Below are 24,123 nucleotides of genomic sequence, written 5' to 3'. Positions count from 1 at the left end.
AAGAAGAAAAGAAGACTAAAACAATTCAATTGAATAGAATGTCAAAAACCACACGAGCATTAAGGCAACGTGACTGTAAACTCCCTATCGCCTGGCCCACTTTCCCGCCCTCTCCCTCTCCCCAATCCAACCTCAGATTTCCCTTCTCCTTTCCCTCTCTCAATCCCTTTGTGCCTAGACCTTTTTATCTACCTCCGCGCGCTTCGACATCTCATCTCCCGAGTCGACCCCCCTGCTCCGCGCACTAAGGAGCGCCAAGGCTGACCGAGCAACGGCCAGCGTTACCAATAACACCCGTTCTTCCCCCAACTACATCACTGCGAAATCTAGAGCTGGCACGTTGACACGCTGCCATTTGCAGCGGACTGTCGTCATAATTGATCGGTGCCGTGGGATCACGAGTTGTTTCTAATATGGGTTTCATCGGTGTCTACTCGGCTGTGTACGACTACCAGCCACAGGGAGCGGGCGAACTCGAGATTCGCGAGGGCGACCTCCTCTACATCTTGGAAAAGAATGCGGACGATGACTGGTGGAAGGCTAAAAAGAAGGCTGGGCGGGAGGACGAGGACGAACCTGAAGGCCTAGTCCCCAACAACTATGTCGAAGAGGTGAGTCTCCGATGGAATGCACCCGCGCAGGCCTCGCTACATGAACAATTGCTGATATTAGATGAAATAGGCGCAACCAGCACACAGAGCTACAGCCCTCTTCGACTACACGCGACAGACTGATGAGGAGGTTTCCTTCTCAGAAGATGCTGAGCTGATGGTGTACGACACCTCGGATCCGGATTGGACATTGGTTGGAACCAACTCGGAGTATGGATTTGCGCCGTCGAATTACATCGAAATCATCGAGGATGCCTCCACTGCAACGACTGTCCCTCCTCCGCCTTCTGTTCGAACCGAGCCTGCCGCGCCGACGCTTCCGCAGCGGCCGACGCTGACTGCCCCGGAAGAAACCGAGGCATCGCCCGCCGGCTCTCCGGTTGATATGTCTCACAATCCCGCTGCTGCTGCGATAGCCAGTATCATCCACAAGCAGCATGCCCCTGCGGGAGCACCGGCCGAGACAACTAGAGATGAATCCCCACCACCCAGTCTTCCCGTCCGGCCATCGTACGATCAAGCAGAAGACCGCGAGGAGCCTCCGCTGCCTAGTCTGCCGCGTCGACCACCTTCGGAACATGTGTCCCCGCCTATGAACCGTTATTCGCCTGAGCCAACTCCGCCACCCCGTCCTCAACAGGCGGCGCCTGCTATGGGTCGTGATGGGACACATGTCAAAGCATCTCCCCCTTACAACCGGGCAGGTGAGATGACGCCTCGGTCACCTTCCGGCTATCATATCTACAACATCAATGAGATGGTTGAAGTTATGGGCAAGAGAAAGAAGATGCCGACTACATTGGGAATCAACATGGCTACTGGAATCATCTTCATTTCTCCTGAAGGAGATGATCGGCAGAAAGAATGGAGTGCGGAGAAGCTCACTCATTACTCGATCGAAGGAAAACATGTCTTTGTTGATCTTGTCAGGCCTAGCAAGAGCATCGATTTCCATGCAGGTGCCAAAGACACTGCCCACGAGATTGCAGCGGCACTCGGCGAGATCGCTGGTGCCTACCGGGCAGAAGGATTGCGTGAGGTGATCGAGGCAGGAGAAGGCAGTGGTCCAAAGAAGGGCCAGATCCTCTATGACTTCGTGGCGCAAGGCGATGATGAAGTTACAGTATCTGTGGGGGACGAGGTCGTCGTCCTTGATGATACCAAGTCCGAAGAGTGGTGGATGGTACGGCGATTGAAGAACAACAAGGAGGGTGTTGTCCCCAGCAGCTATGTTGAAGTCACAGGATTGATACCGAAGGCGCCGCCAATGCCGAACGAACCAGGCCTATCGAGTGTCGAAAAGAACCGGATGGAGGAGATGCGGCTGTCGAAACTTGCGATGGGCAAGTCAAGGACGGACTCGATGGATTCATCGGACCGTCACAGCAAGCGCGATAGCAAAATCAAGTCGAAGCCCGATCCGACTAAAGTGCGAAAGTGGACGGATCGGACCAAAGACTTCACAGTGGAAGCCCAGTTCATAGGTCTCCAGGATGGTAAAATCCAGCTTCACAAGGTGAACGGTATTAAGATTGCCGTCCCTGTCTCGAAGATGTCTGTTGAAGATCTCGAGCACGTGGAGAAGGTCGCCGGCGTCTCTCTGGATGAGGACAAACCTCTTTCAAGCATCCGACCTCGAGTTGCCATTAACAAGGATTCCAAATCCGGGGCTTCCAAGTCTGGGGCTTCTGTACAACGTTCCGACTACGATTGGTTCGACTTCTTCCTCAAGGCTGGCGTTGGGCCACATCGCTGTGAGCGATATGCACAGTCATTTAACAAGGATGCGATGGACGAATCTGTGCTACCTGACATTACATCTGAGATCCTTCAGACTTTGGGTCTAAACCAGGGTGATACCTTGCGAGTGATGAAGGTGTTGGATGCCAAATATGGCCGTACCCCGGACAAGTCCAAGCCCCGAAACGTCAGTTTCGGCGGCGAGGAAGTCATTGGCAATGGCGAGGACGGAGGGCAAGGTGGTCTGTTTTCCGGGCCGGGTGGTGTGCTGCGCAACAACACTCGCAGGGGCAGACCAACACCAAACGTCCAAGCCGGAGAGGTTGATCCTAAAGTGTTCGGACAGGGAGACGAACCTAAATCACCAGAGAGCTCGGCGAGCCCACCGCCCCCTGTGGCAGCTGAAAAGCCTGCTGCAGCCGGCTTTGAAGATGATGCTTGGGAGGTGAAGCAGCCGAAGCAGCCTGTCAGGCCATCTGCAGCCACCGCGACCCCACCACCTACGGCAGCTCAGGCTCCTCAGCCAACAGGGGCAATGGCGGATCTGACTTTGCTCCAAACTCCCTTGCAGCCGACACCGGCTCAGCCTACTGCACAGCCTGCCCCGCCCATGCCTACCCTACAGCCGCAGACCACTGCCGTGCAATCACCAACTGTTCAACAGGCTCAGCAAACAGGTGCCACTCCCAGCTTGTTTGCGCAAGTGGCACAGATAGGACAGCATCAACAAGGTTTCAGCCCTCAGCAGACTGGGTTCCAAGCACAGGCCAGGCAACGCCCTCAGGCCCCTCAGACAGTTGGACAAAATTCACTTCTGCCTCCGCCTCCGCCTCCGCAGCGCCCACTGTCCGCGCCTCAGAACTTCTCGCAGCAGCAAAACTCCTTTGGTCCTCCTCCATTGCAAGCTCAACTAACGGGCCTTCCCCAGGCGGGTCCTCCTGTTGCTCCTCCTGGCCAGAGTCTGAGCGAAATGAACCAGCTGCGTTACCAAGCTGTAATGCAGCCGCAAGCGACAGGATTTATGGGTCAAAACCAATTCCAGAATGGTTTGATGCCGCAGCCCACAGCGTTTACTCCCCAGTCACAATTCGGTATCCAGCAGCAGCAGCAGCAACAGCCGTTTGGTAACCAGATGGCCCCTCAACAAACTGGGTTCCAGGGACTTGGGCCGCAGCCCACAGGCTTTGGTGGATACGGGCAATTCCAACAACCAATGCAGACTGGCGTCAACTCCGTCCTTCCTCCTGCACTGCAACCGCAACCCACTGGTGCCAATGGCTATGGCAACCAGTCCTACACATCTCCACCCCCTGTGCCGCCAATTCCCCAGCAACCAACAGCCACTCCTCTATCACCACAGAAGACCGGGCCACCTCCCTCCATCAGATTTGGTGTCAAGCCAGATGGCCCCAAGAAGCTTGAGCCACAACCGACTGGACTCAGAGCCAACCTTTCGCAAGCTAGTAAGTGTTATCTTGCCATCACAGGAGATAGAAGTAACAGAAACTAACTCGATCAACAGCCCCCAATAATCCATTCGGCTTCTAATCTGCTTCTGTGTTCGCCCATACTGGACTGGCGTATATAATCCTGGTTTCCTGGCAATTCCCCCCTATGTTGCCCCGAAGTTTTTGCTCATTCTGAGGCTGGGATGTTCTTTTCACATATCGCAGCTTGTCCTTTCGAACCAGTGCCCTTGGAATCGACACGTGTACATATCATGACCCTGGTCCTCGTTTTGACGCAGCGCGTATTGAAGCTCATGCCACGAATCCTCTTCCTCTTTTCCCCTTGCAAAACTCCGCACTTAGCGAGCTATCCATATTCCTTTCCTTTCCTGTGCTCTGTGACAGATCTGATTATGCCTCTCATATCCTGCATCTTCCATTGTCTCTAACCTATTGTCATGTAAATCTGTCTATGGTGATGCTTGTTGTGTGGATGCCCTCTCTTTCTCCCTTTTCTTTTGTGTCGTTTGGATGGTTACTTTTTTTGCTCCTGTTCTCTCCCTTGTTACCAGCTCATACATAATCCATGGAGTTGTCGGCATTAGCCTGGTCTACTTCCATGAATTAAATATTTCTAGGCACCACTACCCAGATCGAACAATCCCAGTAATGTGAACATAAATGGGGTATATCATGACTCAAAAAAAGGCCATTTCCTTTCTCTCTTGCCTCTCAGTCTCAGATAACGTATGCGTGGTATAGGCATCAAATGCAATATTTATGAAGCATCAGTGATCCCACTCAGACGGATTTGGTTTAATTACAATCCGATTATAAACACAGTCCGAATATAGCCTGAAGCTGGGTCATACAATCTCCCGGAACCCATAAAGCTAGAATATCTACATTGCTGGATATTAGGGTTTCCAGTACGCGGTGGGCTGTGAAATACAGCCCTGAGCCACGTAGCAAGTTCCCTCCATTCAAAGCTCCCAAAGTCAGTCTGGTAATCCGTCAATGTGGCCTCGATACGGGCCAGCTGCTGTGGAGCTTCTGCAGTGCCCAGGGCAACGACCAATCACGGCACAACATAAGCAGCACCAATCGGGCGATAGCAGGAAGCCAACTCAGCCTCGTTGATAATTCGCTCGCAAAAGAAGGTCGACTCCTCGGTGAGAATGGCATTTTCTGAATCCAATGCACGGAGAATAGTGTTTAGAAGAAGTGCTAAAGCAATGACCACGGTGTATGCTGCTTGATGGCGCGACCGTCGACCGGGCCGGGGATGATAGGCCTGTTAGTTCAGTGGGCTGGTCTAGATACGGGTAGATGCTCTGTGCGTCTTCTCGGAGCTTTATATATGCTGCGGTGATGTCGGCGAGATGGGAGTGTGGGTGGTGGAGGTATTCTGGGAAACTTGAAACCGATAATAGAGTCGTGGGTGATCGTGGTATACTATCCGGGGCTGGAGAGGAGCCATGCTGGAGGAGGGACATCACGTCATTCCAGAAGCTTGGAGCCATTTGAACTCGAGGATTGCATATTCTGTCCAGGATCTGGTAGGATTAGTGAAGTAAGGAGGTTCATGTTTGGAAAGTGTCACATATCACAGGCACACTCAAGGTGACGATCAAGTCTCTCTCGAATCCACTTTTGTATCAGCGTACCAATTTCCCTATTTAGTCAATGATAGACAACTACCAAGACCTCGGAATCGCCTGTTTCAAAAGGATGTGTTTTCTCGAAATCAACTATGAGTTGTTCATGCTTCTGACTTCGTGGAGTTATAGCCGCAATAAAGGGAACAAGACGGCTTAGAAGGCCTGGTGTGGAATAGACAGTGGGCTCGATTTCCTTGCCATTTTTTGGGGGCCTTATGATGTCAAAGACGGCCAGGGTGTGTGCAATGGTGAGGAAGATTGAGGTTTCAGCAATCAAACGCCTAGGGCATATTCTGCGACCGAAGCCGAAGCTCACATCTCCCGGCTCAAGAGCACATGGCTCGGAAAGGAACCGTTCGGGTTGGAAATCCCGGGGGCTGCGATATATCGTCGGGTCATTGTTGAATGACCTAGATATACGTTAGCATAGCAAAGGTGGTACATAGATATGGATAAGAATACCATTTATTTGGTACAATGATTGCATTTTTGGGAATCAAATAGCCATTGATGATATCGTCTTCGTCCATTCGGTGAGGAATTCCCATAGGAGCGATAGTATGCCATCTGATAGCTTCCTTGACCATGTCACTCACATAGGGCAGCTTTTCCCGATCGGTCGCCGATGGCAAAGCAGGTTTGCCGAACAGCTCATCTATCTCGGCTTAAGCTTTGCGTTGAACATTCGGGAACAGCATCATTGCCAGAAAAAAGTCCTCTAGAACTGCAGTAGTCTGTTTTGTATAGTTGGGTGGAAGTAAGCATATGAGAGTCGTTAGACCATACCGTATCGCCTGCACCGCCATACATTGCCGCTGCTGACCATTTGACGATTTCTTCATCTTCGCCTTGTCTGAGAAGCGTCGAAACAAAGCACTGTCTATCCTTTCTCCGGTCCATTTGAGACTTGGTGAATGCAAGGGGGCTCTCCACGAATCTCGGGAGGGTTTGGACGTGCTCTTTGGCAACTCGTTGGAAATTTGCTCCGGGCATCTATTCTGGGACATATCTCACTGTATAAAGAGGGGATCAGTAATACACAGCTCAACCAAAGAGACATAAGGGAAGAAACCTACACGCCGGAATGAAATCAGCCAGCCACGCCCAGGCACGGCGGCTTCGGAGAACTGCTTTACCGCAAGATTGGCTAGGCGTACCAAGGGGTCTTCACCACGAGGCTCAATGTGATAGCCGTATGTAACGGTCAGAATAAAAGCACCAGAAGCGCTATATCCGAGTAAGTAATGATCTCCAAAAGATAGGACCAAAAACTCACGTCCTGTTATGATCGAGGAACTCCTCCGGCATGTGTAGAACACGGCATGCAAACCGTCTCGCCTCCAATTCGAGGAGACCATTAAATTTGGCCGCAGATTCTCGCGTTCCGATGACTCTGGTGATTGCGCGACGATAGGCTCGAAGAAGCGGCGTGTTGTCTTGACTTGGTGGTAACTTGTTTCATCCAGCTCTTTGGATGCCGTTTCAGTCAGAATATACCGAGAAAGAGGTATGCTTGAAGCTCAAACGTACAGTTTCATCGGCAAAGACGAGGTGCAGTCACGAGTAATGCTTTACGGAATTCTTTTCTAAGATTTGAAAAGCCAGGTCTCGATCATTGATGATAACGAGGGTCTTGCCAAGGACGGTGACGGAGCTGATGGGACCTGTGAGGCTTAGCTTTTGTTAAACGGACCAGAACTAGACAAAATAGCACCGTAGAGATTTTTTGTGCTTCAGCCAATGCAGCCATTCCTGTGTTCCTGACGAGGGAAGGTCGAACAAATTGCCAATCAAGAATTTGCCTCTCGGTCCTGGAGGTAGATTGGCTCTTTTGTTTGTGAAAGTCCGCATGATCACAGTCAGACCTAGAATGATCGTAAAGATCGCCAAGTGGACAGTTGATATCGTGGCAAGGACTCGAGGACCCAAGGCTAGAAGATAAAAAATAGAGAAATAAAAGAAAGAAGCTGATGTGAATGCCATCAAATAGGAGATGTGCGGTAAAAGATATAGATATATCATATGCATACCTTTCCCGATCTGGTCATTTGGTGCGCCTGGAACCTGACCAATGCCATGGCAGTACATTCTGTTCTGTACGGATTCACGTAAGAATAAATCGATTCGCCCTTGGGGGTATATATATATCAACGCGTCCAATTATACGGACAAAAAAAGAACAGGGGGAGTCATCCCATCATAGACATCCCAGAAACAATAACAAGACACCAGATCTGCCCCGGTACACCCGCTTTCCATCAAATCTTCAACTTCGAGATACAATTCGTTTTCCGAGAAGCACTGGGTAATCACGGCTCATCCCCCCAGATGCCAAAGACTGGAAGATCCTCAGCCATATACAGCAGACCATTATCCGGGAACATCACGTCAGAAAGCGGAGATGGGCCGGACACCGGGGGCGGGCCGGAAGGAATAGTCCCGCCAGGAGAGCAGCCCACCGGGATGCCCGAGGTGGTTAACGCAGAAATGGTTGCATCGTAGGATAACCCTGCGGTGGGGTCTGAGCCATTGCACAGGGCTTCCCAAACATCGTGGTCGGTTGGAAGTTGGGGTTGAGGGGTTGGTTGGGAGGGGATGTAGGAGGATGGAGCTTCAACGGGCATTTTGTCAGGGGAGGTAGGGGATAGTGCAGTTGCAGATACGGGTGAGTGAGCATCACTTGGGCCAAGGAAAGGTGGAGCTCCTGGGGTCGGGGAGCTACGATCCTCATCACCGCCTACTTGGCCGAAGAGCTGGTCAACCTGTTTGCTGCGCCTATTCATCCATTGTCGATTTCGCCGGGAAACGTATTCGGTTACAGCAGCGCGGAGGTATTTGATAATCTGGAAGAAACGGCACGCGTGTGGATCGTACGGGACAAATAGCCCTAAGAACCGTTCAGCTTTGTTTATTCCTTCTTCTAAGGGGGAGGAGATTATCGTAGTCGGCGAAGAATGCAGCGCCGAGGACGATGACAGAGTTGAAAACGGAGTTGATCAAGAAGGGTAGTCGACGTGGAAGGGAGGTATAATGGCTGAGATCATCGACTACGTCTAGACCTCGGAGTGCGGAATAGACACATGCATCGGCAAACAAGGATATTCGGGAGCTACCGTTTCGAGCTTCGGAGGATGAATCGGGTTTGCCCTTGACGTATTGGGCAACACGGTATATAAGGAATGGCCGTGTCAACAGGATAATCGACCAGTAATATGACCCGAATACATGAGCTGCGGCTAGGCTGTTTTCCATGGATTTGTTTTCGAGCCGCTCAGTCTGCATTTTGAGGATTGTTGGCAAAGTTCGAACCCAAGCCCGATGCTGGTTCGAGATCGTCTCTGCAACATTTATCGATATGACTTGCTTCATGTACACATCGGTCAAGATCCGTTCGAATATTCGACAAAGCGAAATCACCGCAGCTGAAAGCTGTTGATCTAGGGTCAAATGGTGTTGTGATTCTCCTGATACAAGAGCATCTTCACGTATGTCATAGTCGTAGTCTGAAGTTGCGGGAGGGCGTCCTAGGGAGGCGCTAAGGAATAGATCCATCATCCGAAGACTCTTCCAAACTCGCTCCCTCGCTCGGCGCTCACGCCCACAAAAGAGCGCGTTTGCATCCCTGCGGTGGATTCCTACCGCGTATGCAGCACGTAGAGCAATCCCCAGATTCATAAATGCACCATTGCGCCTGCATGCGCCGAGCATATACATGGAAACCAAAATGTATGATTGAATGGTGGATATACTTGGGGTTTCCTGAAAGGCCGAGAACGCCAATTGACGACCGCTGCCAAAATATTGTTCAGCTACTGTCTGATCAATATCGGAAACCTGAGCTCCAATGGCAAGGACAAGATAGAAGATAGAGCTAACGGTATCTTCGTCACCCGATGGGTTTGCAACCCAATTAGCTAGCCGTGGGTGGAACTCTTCCAGATCAAACAAGTCAAGCAATGGGCTTGTAGCAAGCACAAATTGACGAGCTAGTCGTTGGGCTTCATCGTTGCTTGGTGGCGTAACTAGAGCTCCGGGCTGAGTGCTTGGGTTGCTCTGAAAGGCCTCGAGCATCGAGTGTCGTGAGTTGTCCTCGGTGAACTCACATCGGCCAATGGAAGACGTAACAACGCGGCGCAGACTCTGTAAAAATGACAAACTCGCTGAATCACCAATATACATAAACTTTCCCTGACCGTCGCGCAGAAGTCGTGCCACTTTGGGCACGGGAGCCGTCCCTTCCTTCTCATCTTTTTCCTGGCGTTCCATATTCATTCCTTGGTCCTCGAGAGAGTTCAAAAGGCGGTCCATTGCCGTTTCGCGCTGTGGAGATGCTACCATGCGCTCACTGAGCAACATTGTTGAGTCCTTGGCGTCTGGCTTGAGTAGGCGTGCGGGCCGATCCGAGAAATGGCATTCCGACTCCTTGTGCCTCTGAACACAGATTGTACACGGTTGTTCACCGTTGCATTTCTGCTTTCGCCTTTTACAGCTGTCGCAGGCTCGTCGGCATCGGAGCCGTGTTCCCGGGGTAGTGCTGGCCCGAGGCATTCCGATGGCCGCGCTTGCGCTCGCGCTTGGTGAATAGGTCGGGTCACTCGTCTGGGGTTTCGGTGATAACCATCAAGGCGTGAGGTATCTGAACCGAACGAGCCGGGGGCGATTTGGATTGATTTAAGCCATTGCTGAGGTCGAATATAATGCTAAAGGCCGCTAAGTGCGGGCGTCTGCTTTCCCCGGACTCCACTACATGACTAAGCATATTTATCCCCACCCAAGCACCTCCAGGGCTGTATATAGATGAACTTGGATTCAAAATCTCGGATAAACGCATTGATACATTGATATGACGAGAATACATGTACTTCAAGTCCAAATTCCCCGGAATATCATGGCCGGAATGACACTATCTTGCCCCAGGTGTCGGCAGTGCCCCAGATGCCAGTCCGCAGGCATTCTAACTGCACAATCTGGCTGTGATCCACAAAGAGGTTGACATCAATACCAAACTCACGGACGTACCAATTAAAGACTTTGGGATCTGCAGCTTCAAACATGACACGCTCAGGAGGAAGCTCCTTCATGATCTTCGACACCACATCAGTCCGCCAGGAGTTGACGTTTTCAGTGATACCTTCTGACTCAATCATCAATCGCTTCACACCAGCGTCGAGGAATCTACGACCCAAGTTCACCAATTTGCCAGGGTCAGAGGTCCCAATCGCTTCCAGTCCCGAGGCAGGTGTGTCTCCGCCGGCTCCAAATTGAATCCCCAATTCAGGCTTTGGTTCCAATTTGTATGAGTGGACTTTATCAATAAGACGGAGCCAGTCATCCTCTGGGAATGATAGAAAACCGGAAGACAGTTCAACGACATCAAGTCTATGTTGACTAGTCAGATTTTATATTCCAGGCTCCTGCCTTGAGCTAGGGATGCACTTACCCGAGATCCTTGCATTTCTTCAAGTAGCGGTCAAATACCATATTCGGATCGGGGTGTGTGAGGAGATGCTCAGCCCATCCACCCTGAAAAATGGAACCCGGTGTCAAGAGTATGCTTTCAAATGCGCTAATTTGTTGGTCCAAGACACTCTTACCGTTGAGATGTACACGCCATGCTCGTGGGCAAGATCGACCAATTCCCGCAATTGTTTCTCGTGAAAGAGAGAAAAAGCACCTGGGTTCGTCTCAGCGCTATCATTTCTGGTGAGAACCGAAGCCCTGTTGGGACTTACCTCCGGCAAACTTGAGACCATCTACATGGTTGCCCATCCTATCAGCTGTCGTCAGATATCATTTGGTTAAGTAGTTGGGACATTTCGGAATATTACGTCTCGAGGATATCTGCGAGATATCTTTTGCCCATGACCTGGTTTAGGTTAGGTCCACGGAAAACGATGATAGGACTTATATGGTACCTACCGAGTAGTATGGGCCTCGGATCTCAGTGACTCCCTTAGTTCTGGGCTTGACAGGTCTGGGGTTTGACCGCGCGAAGCCAAAGCCATTTTGCTTGTCTTGCAGAAGAGTGGTTCCTTGATATATGTTCGGCGTGGCAGAAAAGTGTCTGGATGGGGTCGACAAAGCAATGGCAAGTTGTGATGAGGTGCGGTTCATTACACGCCCGGTTATAAGTGGATTAATAAACAGCATATTTAGGCAGTTGCTGGATCGAATGTTTGAGTCGACCTAGAATTCACATTCAAATTATGTATGTTTGGGGAAGGGTCGACGTCAAACATACTTCATACGAATTTCAAGGATATTACGTAGGAACGAGCAAATATTACATCACTTGAGAGATATTGTATATTACAATAGTATTGCACTACATATTGGAACTGTAGGAGAATAAAGAGATGTAGTATTATACTCCATACATATACTCCATAGTTACATATATACTCCATACATACTAGTGCTATACTAAATGTACATACTAAAACAACTAACTAGGGCTCGGATACCGGAGACTCTGTAAGGCGAAGTTTGGCAGGCGTTTCGGAGATCGGCAGGAGATCCGATGTATGTGCTTTGTATGTTTTATATACATATACATATGTATATGTATATGTACAATATGTAATAAAGAGTAAAGAGTAAAGAGTAAAGAGTAAAGAGTAAAGAGTAAAGAGTAAAGAGTAGAGACCTGGGGAGGTACCGAGGTAGTCGTATACCTACATAGTTACCTAGGTATGTACATATGTAGGTATACTAATACCAATTTTATCTTAGCTTTGGAAGGTTTCACCATTCCAAGGTTAATATTTGCGAATATGGCAAGATGTCACATGTGTCCAGGTATAAGTGTACAAGTCCATGTATAAGTTATGTATAACTATAGTTCTATCTATGTATGTCCACGATACTGTATTCAGCCAGGCCCTTCTGCCAAGAACAAAGCCAGTCTTGTGGACTCGGTTTTGATACATTGGATGTTTGATATATGGAGTATGCCCCGATTAAAAGCAAAAAAAGATATGCAGTTGATTCCGGTGACTCCCTGCCCTTGCGGTCCTGGCACCTGCCCTGGGAATTTTTCTATTTTGAAAACAACCAGATGGCCCTGAAACTCCTCTCGGTTATCTACATATTCAAATCCCCTCATTCTTAATGTACTTCTTTATATATTGGGCCCCTTCTTATTTCCCTTCCCCTTTGAGAAACGGTAGTACCTAGGTACCGGTTCCTCTGTCTGGTACCCATCATGGGAGCTGGAATGGTCATAGAGCCTCTGGTGGTTATTGCTCTCTTGTTTGGAGGCACCTGGATTAACCGCTCTGTCGGATCATCCTCGACTCGGCGCTACAGCCGACGGAACTCAAACGACCTTCGACGAGCCGCTTCATTTGATTCTTTGGAGCCAGGGTACTCAAACCAATCGGCAAAGGATGGCCTGTTGGGCTCTCGGTCCCACCCACCACAAGACCCGGAAGATAGATGGCACAAGCGACAGGTTGGACTCCTGGGGTTGAATTGTGAGGTGTCATCGCCGAATAATATTGTGTTCCAAGACCGCTTGCTCAGTCAGTTGCTCCGGAAGTTTCCTTTCTTGGTGGAATGTTGGTATTGGGCTTTGGTTTATTGGGTAGGTTGGTTTGCTATTTTGCTTCCTATTTGCTTCCCTATCGTCGGTCTTGGACAAACCGATAGCTCATAATTTGTGCAGACGTACCAGCTCGGTCGCGCCTTTACCGCCGTGACTCTCAAGGGTAGCACCCTCGATGTCGCGAGGAGACATGCACTGCAACTAATCATGATGGAGGAGAATCTCGGTATATTCTGCGAGACCTTGATTCAAAGACGCTTCCTTCGACACCCCCTTGTCATGCCTTGGATCAATTGGATATACTCCTTCATACACATTCCTGGGACAATCGCGTTTCTTGTCTGGCTATACTACTACACTACCGTGCGGAATCGTATCGATGAGGCTCAGCCCGGAGACCCCAAGGGTGCTGCGAGCGGGTCACCTGCAGGCCCTCTCCTATACCAGGCGCGCCGGCGGACTTTGGCCTTGTGCAATCTTCTCGCATTTGTGGTTTTCACTCTTTGGCCTTGCATGCCACCTCGGCTACTGAGTGACCCAACCGTGGATGGTGAAGAGGCGGATCTAGCCCGCAGCTATGGGTTCGTGGACACGGTGCATGGTATCAATGGATCAGGCAGTGTTTGGACGGAAAACCGCTTCTGTAATCAATATGGCAAGTGTTATCTGGCCCGAATCCTCTCCATGAATCCTTGACTAACTGTCACCAGCGGCAATGCCCTCCTTGCATTTCGGCTACTCTCTAATGATCGGCCTCACACTGATAACAATCCCTTTGCCACAGCACCACCGGCGCACAATCCTGCGTACTCGGCTGACCCGTGCCCTAAGACTGAACCTCCCGTCATGGTGTCGCCTTTTTTGTGCCATACTCGGCTTCCTATATCCGTTTACCATCCTTGTGGCCATTGTTGCCACAGCCAACCATTTTATTCTGGATGCTGTCGCGGGAGCATTTGTATGTGCCTTGGGGTGGTATTTCAATGGGGTGGTGCTCAACCTGTTGCCTTTGGAAGACTACTTCCTTTGCCTTGTCCGGATTCATAAGCCCGAACCGTCACTTCTCGATGTCCCTGAAGAGGATTTCCCGAGTGAAAGTGCGTCAGAACATGCTGGGATCTGAGTCCACTCACCAGGGTTTGGCATTTCATAGTTGATTCGAATTTGGATTCGGCGTCTTTGTTTTAGAACTTGATACCCTGTATGAAACCCCACCAAACCGCCTGGTCTGGTTTATAATCTGTGTATATGGACCTCCTGGTTATTGTTACCTTCTCTCTGTGGGATTGACCATTCAACACTCGTACCCTGATATCCTCCCCCATACCTAATTAGCCACCGATTAATATGTTTATGCAACAAACATTCTTTGTTTGCCGGAAGAGCCTGAAAAGTTAACATTGGAAGAAAGTCCAAATACTTCCTTTGTATGGCATAACTATCACTATACATACAAAGACAACCTGAGCATTACAACGCAAACTTCATATAATATCTCTTTCAGATCCAAAATACAAATACCCCTGGAAAAGGCAGATCAGAAAAAGACATGAATTCGCATCAACTTGGTGGGGGGGGGGGGGGGGGGGGTTACTTGAGGCATAGAAGTTTAGATGCGTTCACGAAGAAATCAACACGCTTGACTTAATTCATTTGTCCCTCGTATTCGCCCACCCTCATTCAAATCAACCATCCAATACTTATTACATTGTGCTCGATCACGTATTACATCGTTGTCGCCGTCGACATGGGCAAACCGCGAGTTAATAACATGAGGATCACGTCTAAGTACAGAGTCGCAAGCTCCCTGGATGACCCTGATTTCACGATCTGCTCACAGGTGGTTGCACATCACTTTTCAAAAACATTCAACACACACTCAACACTGGTGGCCTACCTCGATCTATACTGTGACTCTATCGCTGTAGCGAATTGCGACTGCTTGCGAAGAGCTCGCGAAGAGCTTGGGACTGCTTGCGACGGGAGGCCGTGATTGAACCGTACCCAACACGAATACACAAGCTCTGCAAACTGTTATCGTGTGGCTATAACAAAAGAAACACGTCACTTTTCTTACATTGTGGCCAGGCTGGTTTGAATCGATGAATTTGCGGTTAACTTGAAAGAGAGGCTCATCCGCACGTGCCCAGCCATGCCCCGAATACTGCGGCGATAGTTCGAAGTATACAAGACGTCTCTTGGCACTTCACAAGGCGGTATTATATCCCAACTGTGAATGAATGAGAGACTGGAATATACTCTTCAAAGAAAAGCAAATTGAATCTCGCATGTCAATCGCCAATTACTCTTGCACCGTGTTGTCCAGACGGTGGTTGTGAAGGCATACAGCAAGAGAGACGTCCGTGGACTCTTTTCAGCTGCTGTATGCTATATGCTATCAATCTGCCAGCGAGATATCAGAGGAGGTCAGAAAGGATAACGATCGTTCCTTCGCTTTACGTCAAAAGTTGGGATATCAGCCTGCCCACGACCCCTGATAGGCAATCCTATCAGCCGTCACTCGTCACTCGTCATTTCCCCTTCACACCATCCACTTCACACTTATTTGGAGTTGACAATCGATACTCCGTATTGGCATCTTGGATACATCAATTGATGCTCCAGCTGTGAAGCGCCTATTGCACCTATTGTCTGTTGACAAACTTCAAAGAGGTAGCTATTCAAAGATATCTCTACCCCTATGCGCATTGTGCAACCCTCTTCCTTTGTCAGTTCAAATACCCCAAGGCTGTTCAAGTCTGAAAAGCGAAACAAGCAATCCTCCTCATTTCCAATTGACGGCTTTGTTCTTGTTGTGTGGTGATTTGAAAGTTGTGGCGTCATTGGGGTCTTCCGTTCTCAGACGCGTCTTGAAGTTCCCGCGCCTTTCGCGACTCTCTTTCTTCTCCACATCTCCTGCTACCCTCCCCTGGAAGCTTCTCCCACCACCTATCCCAGCTCCAATATACCCAATCGCCTAGTGAATTCTAACTTATCTCATCCCAGCTTGCCATTATGGCTGATGAAACACCTGTCTCCGCGCTCGAGGGCGATCAGCCCGAGCGCGCTACTGAGCAACCCACTGACTCCGAGAAGAAGTCTGAGGATGTGACTATGTCGGAAGACAAGCCTGCCGGTAAGCATGGACTGATTGATACCAATTAATCGTTTTGCGCCTCCATTTCTCAACGCTGTCCACCGGTCGGGACATCCTGTTTCTGTACGACACCACTAACCCACTGTTTCTTCAAGAGACTGAAGCTGCGACCGACAAGAAGACGGACGCTGAAGCTGAGGCTGATAAGCCTGCTTCCTCTGACGAGGCTCCTGAGGCCAAGGCCGATGGTGAAGCCGCCGAAGCTGCACCTGTCGATGCAGAGGCCGCTGCGCCCGCGGAGGCCAACGGAACCCCTGCCTCAGCGAAGAAGTCCTCCAAGGATCGCCGCACCTCCACTGGTGCCACTCAGAAACTGAGTCGCAAGAAGTCTCAGAGTCGCATCACCCACCTGGACGCTAAGCCAGGCCAAACCTATCTTGCCCGCCTTCGCAGTTATGCGCCCTGGCCTGCTATCATCTGTGACGAGGGCATTCTGCCTCCCAGCCTGCTTGAAACCCGTCCAGTTACCGCCATGCAAAAGGATGGATCCTACAAAGGCGAGTACGGTGACGATGGCAGACGCGCCCATGAGCGCACCTTCCCCGTCATGTTCTTCGATACCAATGAATTGTGAGTCGACCATCCGCGCAGCCTCTACGCCAGACGCGAACTTCCTACTGACTATTTTTTTTGACAGCGCCTGGGTTCCCAATACCAACCTGACTCCCCTCGACCCTGCCGAGTGCAAAAATATCTCCGAGAAGAATAAATCCAAGTCCCTCGTCAATGCCTACAAGGTTGCATCCGAGGGCCACAACCTTCAGTACTTCAAGAAGCTCCTGAACGACCACCAGGCAGCTATTGACCAAGAAGAGGCCGAGTTTGAAGCCCAGGAGGCGGAGAAGGCAGCTGCCAAGGCCGCAAAGGAGGCTAAGAAGGGCAAGCGCAAGAGCAAGGGTGCTGAGACTGATGTTGAAATGGAGGATGTGGATGACTCCAAGAAGTCCAAGGCTCCTTCTAAGAAGCGCAAGAAGGATGCTGAGACCGATGCTGAGGCGGAAAAGGTACGTGTTACAGGATCATTGTAATGTTGATCTCGCTCATCTCACAAAATTATAGCCCGCTAAAACTCCCAAGTCCAACACCAAGCTGAAGTTGACCACCCCCAAGGCTCCCGCCGAGGACACTGGAAAGAAGACCCCCGCCAGCAAGACCAAGAAAGCACCTGCCAAGAAGGGCAAGGCAGCTCCCGCTCCCGGCGACGAAGGTGACAGTGCCGATGCTAAGGAATCCGAGAAGCCGATTGACCCAGAGGAACTGAGAAAGAAGAAGGAGAAAGAGAGTACGCGAACCCCCATCTCCCCAGACGACACCGATCAGGCCAGCTTATACCTTACAGTTTTGTTCCTCCGTCACAAACTCCAGAAGGGTTTCATTTCCCGTGACCAACCCCCCAAGGAAGATGAAATGGCTAGCATGGCCAGCTACTTTGACAAGTTGGAGAAACATTCAGACTTGGAGGTATCGATCATTCGTTCGACCAAAATTAACAAGGTCCTTAAGATGATTGTCAAGCTCAACTCAATCCCCCGGGACGAGGAGTTCAACTTCCGTCACCGTGCCATGAACATCTTGTCTAGCTGGAAGAACATCCTGGACGCGGACACTCCCGGCCCGGCGGACAAGGATGAGAAGCCCGCCGCTAACGGATCCAAGGAGGAGGATGGCATTGAAACCCCCAAGCTGGAGACAGAAGAGGAAAAGGAGCCCGAGTCCAAGTCGACTAAGGATGTTGATTCCCCAATGCCCGACGCGGATGAGAAAGCCCCTGAGCCTGAGACGGAAGAAAAGCCTGAGGAGAAGGCAGTTGAGGAGCCCACCGAGGAGAAGTCCGAGGAGAAGTCCGCCGAGGCTGCTGCTTAAGTGGTCTAAGAATCACGACTCTGCGATGTCTGTTTTCTTACTCTTATTCATTTGCGCTCTCATTCATGTTCTCTTCTTTGTCTCTGTTTCAATCTACGCGGTTCCGCCGGTTTGTTTCCTTTTTTTTATCTTTTTGTCACCTGCCAATGCAATACTGGGATACGGGGCTGGACCAACCAGCAAGGCTTCTTTGAATCAATTGAAAATGTGATTGTTCTTTTTTGAGTCGGTTTCTGCACATTGGCCTGTGTCCTTGCCATGGAGCATGGGAGTTACCTGGCTCTGGATCTTCCCTAGAGGTTGCACGCCAATGATCTCTTCGATATCGAGCCGGTTGTGTACCAAATCGGGCCCAGAGTATCGGAGAGAAGGTTGTTTATGATGTGGAAAATGAACAGAAAGGTCCCCAAGGGTACGTAATGGAGAGGCTATGTCTTCTTCACTGCATGTATTGAGCTCTTGAATACAAGGATCCTTAATAGCTGTTCAGAAAATCAGTAAATAGTAGAACGTAATGTTGGTAAGACGCTTTAGAAAGTCGATATCCATGCAATTGGGGTTATGTCATTGGGGTTATGTCTAAAAAAATCTTTATTTAATGTAGTCGATGTATCGACGGGGAAGCATAGAATGCTTATATGCCTGGCACTTTGCAAAATCAAAAATCCCCGCGCCTTCTAAATATGCATGCAGGTATACATCATGCTTAAAAACAAACGGAAAAAAATCACAGTATGACGCCGGATCGATGAACCAGATTTCCTGTCCAAATCACTCATGCCTCACCCGCAGCAACGCTATCATCGACAGCAATGACAACCACAACGCAGATATCATCAACTTTCCCGCCGCGGTAATAGTCACCGGGGTAGTAGCGCTGAGCCTCCTTAGCAAAGGGCCCATCGCGGCGATAGTCGACACTAGCGATTTTCGCCTCGCCAGCAATCGTCGCCGCGAGAACAGACTGCAATGTGACTCCATCCTCAGGCCCGGACTCAGTATTAGCCGGGTCCTTGGAAAGTGGCGAGCCCGGCGGAGTAGGAAGAGCATCAGCCAATCCACCCGGCGCAGCCAGCGCACGCAGGTTCTCCGAGACCCCAACGCCAGACTCCGTAGCCGTCCACGCCCCAGTCATAACCATACGGCTCGTGACGAGCTTGAGGATATCCTGGTTATTGAGATTATCAAAAACGCCATCGGTAGCAACAATGAGCACATCGCCATGCTGCATCTGCACATTTGTGACCGACGCATCACTGGGGAAATCCTCCAAAAAGGCCCCGCCAAAGACAGACGCCTGGGCGCGCATACGGGGCGGGATCACGCTAAGCTGGAACGGGGTGTTGAAACCATGCGTCTGGGGAATAGAGTAATGATGAACCGCCGCCCTCCTCAACAAAACCGAGCCAGAATCACCCAAATTGGCCAATTCGACCCGTCCATCCGGCAACGCAACGCCAACAGAGGCTGTACTCCCACCTGCGCGGATCGTCGAATCCGCCACGACCTGATCGTACCCAGCCTGCAGGAGGTATTTAGAGCGCAAGCACTCGGCAGGCTCGTGCCATGTCTGCGCGGTGTGTGCCATGTAGTTGCACAAGCCGTGGGAGAAGTCAGCCGGGTCGACGCGGGATTCTGTCCAGCCGCCTACGCCGTCTGCGACGCCGAAGGCAACTGCTTCGGCATTTGTATCTTGGTGGCCTGAGATGCGGTTTCCGATGCGGGTTACGAAGAAGGCGTCTTCGCCGGAGTCTGGACGGTTGCGGCGACGGCTGACGGCGTTCTTGTCCTTTGAGACGCCTAGGGCGTCTGCGGTGGGGTTGAAGTTGTATGCATTTTTGATGGGGTGGAAGCGGCGGCCTTTGCCGGAGGAGGAGACGGCGACACGGTAGGAGAGTTTTGAGGGGGAGGATTTTTCGAAGTGGGTTGTTGGGGTTGAGTGAAAGGCCCGCCGGGAGGGTTGGCGGGTTAGGTTCAGGCTTAGACGGGTGTCTGGTCTGACTCTTGCGGTGTGGGATGAGAAGCGCGCATGTTGAATTTTGAACAGCGAGGGAGTGTATGTGCTCGGATTGGTGGAGATTGAGTAGACGCCATCTCGGACGATGGCTTGTAGGCTACTGCAGGCCGAACTGCGGGCTCTACACGAAATACTTGGCGGGATCATCGCAGGTCTCTGGGGGCTTATCTATAGTTCCCGCGTGAAGAATGAGCCTCCAATACAGGAGTGAGAGGAATAAAAGGAAAGGAACAAGAGGTATAAAGAAAGAATTCAAAAAGCCAAAAATTAAGGAGCTGAATGAATCTCAACGGATAAGGCAGTACCCGCCCTTATCGCCCGACCGCCTGGCGTCATTGATTTTTTATTTTGATGCCTGGTTTATCAGGCAAAAATTGTTAAGCCGTAACTAGTTAGTTATGGGGTTAGACTTGGTGTAGGAAGAACCTTGGAAAACAAGAGAATAGGTTCAGAGATTGTTCCCATATGTAGTTGCATTCAAATCAAATATATACAATTCGATCCGACGTTAGCTTGTATGCTCATCAACGCTATACCGCCAAAGTCTATCAATTATTCTGCCGCCCGCAACATCTTCTCTCCCGCCAACCTTTTTCTCAGATACCCCAATTCTTTTCTTTTATTCAAGCGCGAATCTTTATTAAATATTAATCTGCCTTTTTGATCCACTGGAGAAGCATAAGCTTCTAAGTTGCCCAAGATGATGCACCCATCGCGACAGGCTTATGTCGAGGAGACGGAAGACACAGACATGGGGGGCATCAGCTATGCCGATCTTCGTGAGTGGTTCTCGAACCGCTATCATTTGAAGCCTACTAATAAGCCCACAGCTATGGACCAAGACTACGATATGCCCTCTACCGCAGGGGGTATCCCAACCGAGCGGGCCTCCGCCATTCTATCGCAATTCGAACGAAAACGGAGAGCAGCAGCGATGGTGGTTCCAACGGATGACACACGAGTACGCGCACGACTACGAGAGCTTGGGGAGCCCATCACGCTATTCGGCGAAGGGCCATCAGAGCGACGCGATCGTCTACGTGAACTGTTGACCGACATGGCGGAGCAACAAGGCGGAGTCGAGGTAGAAATGGAAGAAGCCGAGGAAGAAGGGGAACAACAAGAAGAGTTCTTCACCGATGGCGGGCAAGATTTATTCGAGGCACGGAAAGATATTGCGCGCTATTCTTTGCCGCGCGCAAAGGCTCGAGTGGCCCGGCTCAAGGACGAATCAACAATTACACTTCGGACGCATGTCAAGCATCGCAAAGCCGTCAAGGAGAAGCTACAAGGATTTGATCTTTACGGGTCTCAGATTGCTGGCGATCGTCCGGTTAGCATTTGTCGATTCGCGCCGGATGGGCAGACAATTGCTGCTGGAAACTGGAGCGGTGGGATCAAATTGCTCAGCGTGCCCAACCTGGAAGAAAAAGCGAGTTTCAAGGCGCATACAGATCGAGTGGGCGGCTTGTCATGGTTCCCCGGTGCCACTCTACCCAGCTCGAATGTCTCTCCCTCAACTGTCAATTTGATCTCCGGAGGCGGCGAAGGAAATCTCAACCTCTGGGCTCTTGATCAAGAAAAGCCGCTGGCTACGTTATCTGGTCACTCGGGGCGTGTATGCCGTACCGAGTTCCACCCTTCGGGTCGATATGCAGCATCGGCATCCTTCGACAGCTCATGGCGGCTATGGGATATTGAAACAGCAACAGAGCTGCTCCTGCAAGAAGGCCATTCGCGAGAGGTCTATACAGTGGCGTTCAACAACGATGGCTCTCTCGTGGCTAGTGGTGGATTCGACAGCATCGGACGTATCTGGGATCTGCGGACGGGGCGCAACGTGATGATCCTCGACGGTCACATTCGCGAGATCTACGGTATGGACTGGGGCGTTGATGGCCACCGGGTGCTGTCTGGTTCCGGTGATGGCTGGGTCAAATGCTGGGACTTGCGACAGATGAAGGAGACGGGCGGGATTGGTGCCCATAAGAGTGTGGTATCGGATCTCCGCTGGTACAAGGGTGCAGAGGCTGCGTCATTCTTGCCTTCTACGGATGGCGGGATGGATATTGATGGTGCTCCACCAGCTGCTGCCGATAAAGCAGCGGAAGCGCCCTCGCCCAAGAAATCAGGCACATTCTTTGTGAGCAGTGGATTTGATAAGAGTGTCAACATCTTTAGTGCGGATGACTGGTCCCTCGTGAAGTCGCTGAGCGGCCACTCGGGCAACGTTCTCAGCACGGATATCAGTGACGATGCAAAGTGGATTGCTAGCTGCGGTCACGATCGTACGGTGAAGCTTTGGGGGATTGAATGATTCAGGTTCATACATTGGCTCTTCAGCTATGCGTTTTATGCCTCCTAATTGGAAATCGCATACAACTCAAAGAAAAGAGAAAAGACTGTAATTCATTGAACACTTATGTAAAATCTGTCGAATATCTAAATCGATATTCTTAACTAGAGTCTTCCAAGGTTTCCTGTCCAATATATCAAATAGTAGTTCAGGGTCACGTGCCAAATGCGGGGATGACGTAAAGGTATGCCGAGGGTTTTTTTATCAACTTTGAAGTTATAGAGCACCTCCTTAGACCCTCTCTTGACCATAAAAACACTACATAGTCATGACTTTCCGTCCACAGAAAATTGCACAAAATGTCTGTCGCACAGCAACCCCACGGTCTCTCTCACGGCCTCTCTCACGGCCAACCCATTCGCTATCATCCACCAGCCAAGATGCATGCATGCTCTGCCGATATCGCCAGCCAGCGCGAGGACTTACAACCCTCCCAACACGTCGACCTACTATAACCCAGACATCCATGACACAGCGCCGCTATGCCTCAACAGAAAAATCCACTCCAACAGAAGCACGCAAAATAACACTCGCCGGCGCGCCAGACATAACCAACCACTACGCAATCTTCCCTCAAACGCTACCAGCAGGCCCACCACCAGGCTCAGCGTTCGCAATCCCAACCAGCGATCTCCGGCGCGAGTTTCTGCAACTGCAAGGCCTCGTGCACCCAGACAAATACCCCAACGGAGCAGAGAAGCAGCTCGCCGAGGGCCTGTCAGCACGGATCAACGAAGCGTACCGGACACTTCTGGACCCGCTGCAGCGGGCACAGTACATTCTACGGGAATGGCATGGGATCGACGTGACGGCGGAAGACGCGTCGACAAAGCATGCTCTTGACGCGGAGACGCTGATGGAGGTTATGGAGGTGCAGGAGACTATTGAGGAGGTTGGGGGGTCTGCTGAAGCGGAGGCGCAGATCAATGTGCTTAAAGAGGAGAATGAGGGGAGGGTTGTTGAGTGTGTGGGGAGACTTGGGGAGGCGTTTGAGAGGGGGGATTTGGAGGCTGCGAGGAAGGAGTGTATTCGGTTGCGGTTTTGGTATAGTGTTGGGGAAGGGTTGAGGGAGTGGGAGCCTGGGCATACGGAGATTCGATTGATGCATACTAGTTGATAGATGGTTTATTTTGTATACTATTGGATTTGTTTGGATATATCTAGATAGACTACGCTACTCTTTTACATAGGACATCTGGAGAATTGGATGTATGAAGTATGATTCGTTATATATTCTAAGGGTGCCAATTATAGTCCCGGATTTGTTGCGTTTTTTTTTCTCGATAGGACAGTGGAATAAGCTTGTTTCTAAGGGAAGAGGGCCAAGGAATATATCCAGCCTGTAGCAGGAGAGCACTAAAAGGTTTGAAATGTCTATTTTTGTAGATGTCCGTAAATATATTTTGTAAATGTCATTGCTAATCCAACCTCGGTATAATTAGGTACCTTTTTAAGGGTACTGCTGTTCAACTGTTGACCGCTACATCAAAAATATCCCAAATATCCAAGACAAACCAAATAAAAATTAAGTGAAGCTTCAAATTCCAAGCCCCGATGGAGCTCCCAGGAACAAATCAACCAGTGAGGCCACAGATTGGGTTCTCTCGAGGCTGGGGATTGGGCACAAACCTGCTGACGCCAACGTCGCCCGACAATTGGACAGTCCAGGATCCAGTTAACACCGGCCGTTCTGTATGGCTGCTCTGTATGGCTGTCCTGCGTTG

The 24,123-nt window shown here is 50.4% G+C and overlaps 11 protein-coding genes across 11 annotated transcripts; 5 read left to right on the top strand and 6 right to left on the bottom strand.

The window, feature by feature from the left end:
• Positions 1 to 413: 413 nt before the first annotated feature.
• N7471_007952 (cytoskeletal protein-binding protein SLA1) lies at positions 414 to 3,899 on the top strand (the record flags this gene model as incomplete). The annotated part of the gene is made up of 3 exons (XM_057280671.1): positions 414 to 611; positions 682 to 3,814; positions 3,874 to 3,899. 3 exons carry the CDS (start codon positions 414 to 416, stop codon positions 3,897 to 3,899), a joined length of 3,357 nt encoding a protein of 1,118 aa, XP_057134931.1.
• Positions 3,900 to 4,877: 978 nt separating this feature from the next.
• Positions 4,878 to 5,279, bottom strand: N7471_007951 (uncharacterized protein; the record flags this gene model as incomplete). The annotated part of the gene is made up of 2 exons (XM_057280670.1): positions 4,878 to 5,093; positions 5,256 to 5,279. 2 exons carry the CDS (start codon positions 5,277 to 5,279, stop codon positions 4,878 to 4,880), a joined length of 240 nt encoding a protein of 79 aa, XP_057134930.1.
• Positions 5,280 to 5,482: 203 nt separating this feature from the next.
• Positions 5,483 to 6,894, bottom strand: N7471_007950 (uncharacterized protein; the record flags this gene model as incomplete). Its single annotated transcript, XM_057280669.1, has 6 exons — positions 5,483 to 5,870; positions 5,923 to 6,119; positions 6,144 to 6,194; positions 6,247 to 6,453; positions 6,537 to 6,687; positions 6,737 to 6,894. Coding segments are annotated over 6 exons (1,152 nt in total), but the record flags the coding sequence as incomplete, so codon positions are not given.
• Positions 6,895 to 7,769: 875 nt separating this feature from the next.
• Positions 7,770 to 8,084, bottom strand: N7471_007949 (transcriptional regulator family TF; the record flags this gene model as incomplete). Its single annotated transcript, XM_057280668.1, has 1 exon — positions 7,770 to 8,084. The coding sequence occupies one exon, from the start codon at positions 8,082 to 8,084 to the stop codon at positions 7,770 to 7,772; it is 315 nt and encodes a 104-aa protein (XP_057134928.1).
• Positions 8,085 to 8,358: 274 nt separating this feature from the next.
• N7471_007948 (putative C6 transcription factor) lies at positions 8,359 to 9,816 on the bottom strand (the record flags this gene model as incomplete). Its single annotated transcript, XM_057280667.1, has 1 exon — positions 8,359 to 9,816. The coding sequence occupies one exon, from the start codon at positions 9,814 to 9,816 to the stop codon at positions 8,359 to 8,361; it is 1,458 nt and encodes a 485-aa protein (XP_057134927.1).
• Positions 9,817 to 10,346: 530 nt separating this feature from the next.
• On the bottom strand, positions 10,347 to 11,610 carry N7471_007947 (phosphosulfolactate synthase; the record flags this gene model as incomplete). The annotated part of the gene is made up of 6 exons (XM_057280666.1): positions 10,347 to 10,839; positions 10,901 to 10,983; positions 11,055 to 11,134; positions 11,193 to 11,230; positions 11,289 to 11,326; positions 11,380 to 11,610. The coding sequence occupies 6 exons, from the start codon at positions 11,608 to 11,610 to the stop codon at positions 10,347 to 10,349; spliced, it is 963 nt and encodes a 320-aa protein (XP_057134926.1).
• A 1,054-nt stretch (positions 11,611 to 12,664) lies between these two features.
• N7471_007946 (phosphatase PAP2 family protein) lies at positions 12,665 to 14,129 on the top strand (the record flags this gene model as incomplete). Its single annotated transcript, XM_057280665.1, has 3 exons — positions 12,665 to 13,045; positions 13,127 to 13,649; positions 13,717 to 14,129. The coding sequence occupies 3 exons, from the start codon at positions 12,665 to 12,667 to the stop codon at positions 14,127 to 14,129; spliced, it is 1,317 nt and encodes a 438-aa protein (XP_057134925.1).
• A 1,773-nt stretch (positions 14,130 to 15,902) lies between these two features.
• On the top strand, positions 15,903 to 18,026 carry N7471_007945 (uncharacterized protein; the record flags this gene model as incomplete). Its single annotated transcript, XM_057280664.1, has 4 exons — positions 15,903 to 16,142; positions 16,259 to 16,733; positions 16,801 to 17,167; positions 17,223 to 18,026. The coding sequence occupies exons 1-4, from the start codon at positions 16,022 to 16,024 to the stop codon at positions 18,024 to 18,026; spliced, it is 1,767 nt and encodes a 588-aa protein (XP_057134924.1). The 5' UTR covers positions 15,903 to 16,021.
• Positions 18,027 to 18,801: 775 nt separating this feature from the next.
• Positions 18,802 to 20,190, bottom strand: ppmA (type 2C protein phosphatase PTC7; the record flags this gene model as incomplete). The annotated part of the gene is made up of 1 exon (XM_057280663.1): positions 18,802 to 20,190. One exon carries the CDS (start codon positions 20,188 to 20,190, stop codon positions 18,802 to 18,804), a length of 1,389 nt encoding a protein of 462 aa, XP_057134923.1.
• Positions 20,191 to 20,743: 553 nt separating this feature from the next.
• Positions 20,744 to 22,360, top strand: N7471_007943 (putative pre-mRNA splicing factor; the record flags this gene model as incomplete). Its single annotated transcript, XM_057280662.1, has 2 exons — positions 20,744 to 20,822; positions 20,874 to 22,360. The coding sequence occupies 2 exons, from the start codon at positions 20,744 to 20,746 to the stop codon at positions 22,358 to 22,360; spliced, it is 1,566 nt and encodes a 521-aa protein (XP_057134922.1).
• A 307-nt stretch (positions 22,361 to 22,667) lies between these two features.
• Positions 22,668 to 23,516, top strand: N7471_007942 (J-type chaperone JAC1; the record flags this gene model as incomplete). The annotated part of the gene is made up of 1 exon (XM_057280661.1): positions 22,668 to 23,516. The coding sequence occupies one exon, from the start codon at positions 22,668 to 22,670 to the stop codon at positions 23,514 to 23,516; it is 849 nt and encodes a 282-aa protein (XP_057134921.1).
• Positions 23,517 to 24,123: the final 607 nt, after the last annotated feature.

Source organism: Penicillium samsonianum (genome assembly GCF_028829775.1).
Source record: "Penicillium samsonianum strain IBT 33392 chromosome Unknown utg000004l_segment0_segment0, whole genome shotgun sequence".
Classification (NCBI taxonomy): domain Eukaryota; kingdom Fungi; phylum Ascomycota; class Eurotiomycetes; order Eurotiales; family Aspergillaceae; genus Penicillium; species Penicillium samsonianum.
Note: the sequence above shows the minus strand (reverse complement) of the source record. Positions and strands in the feature narration are given on the sequence as shown.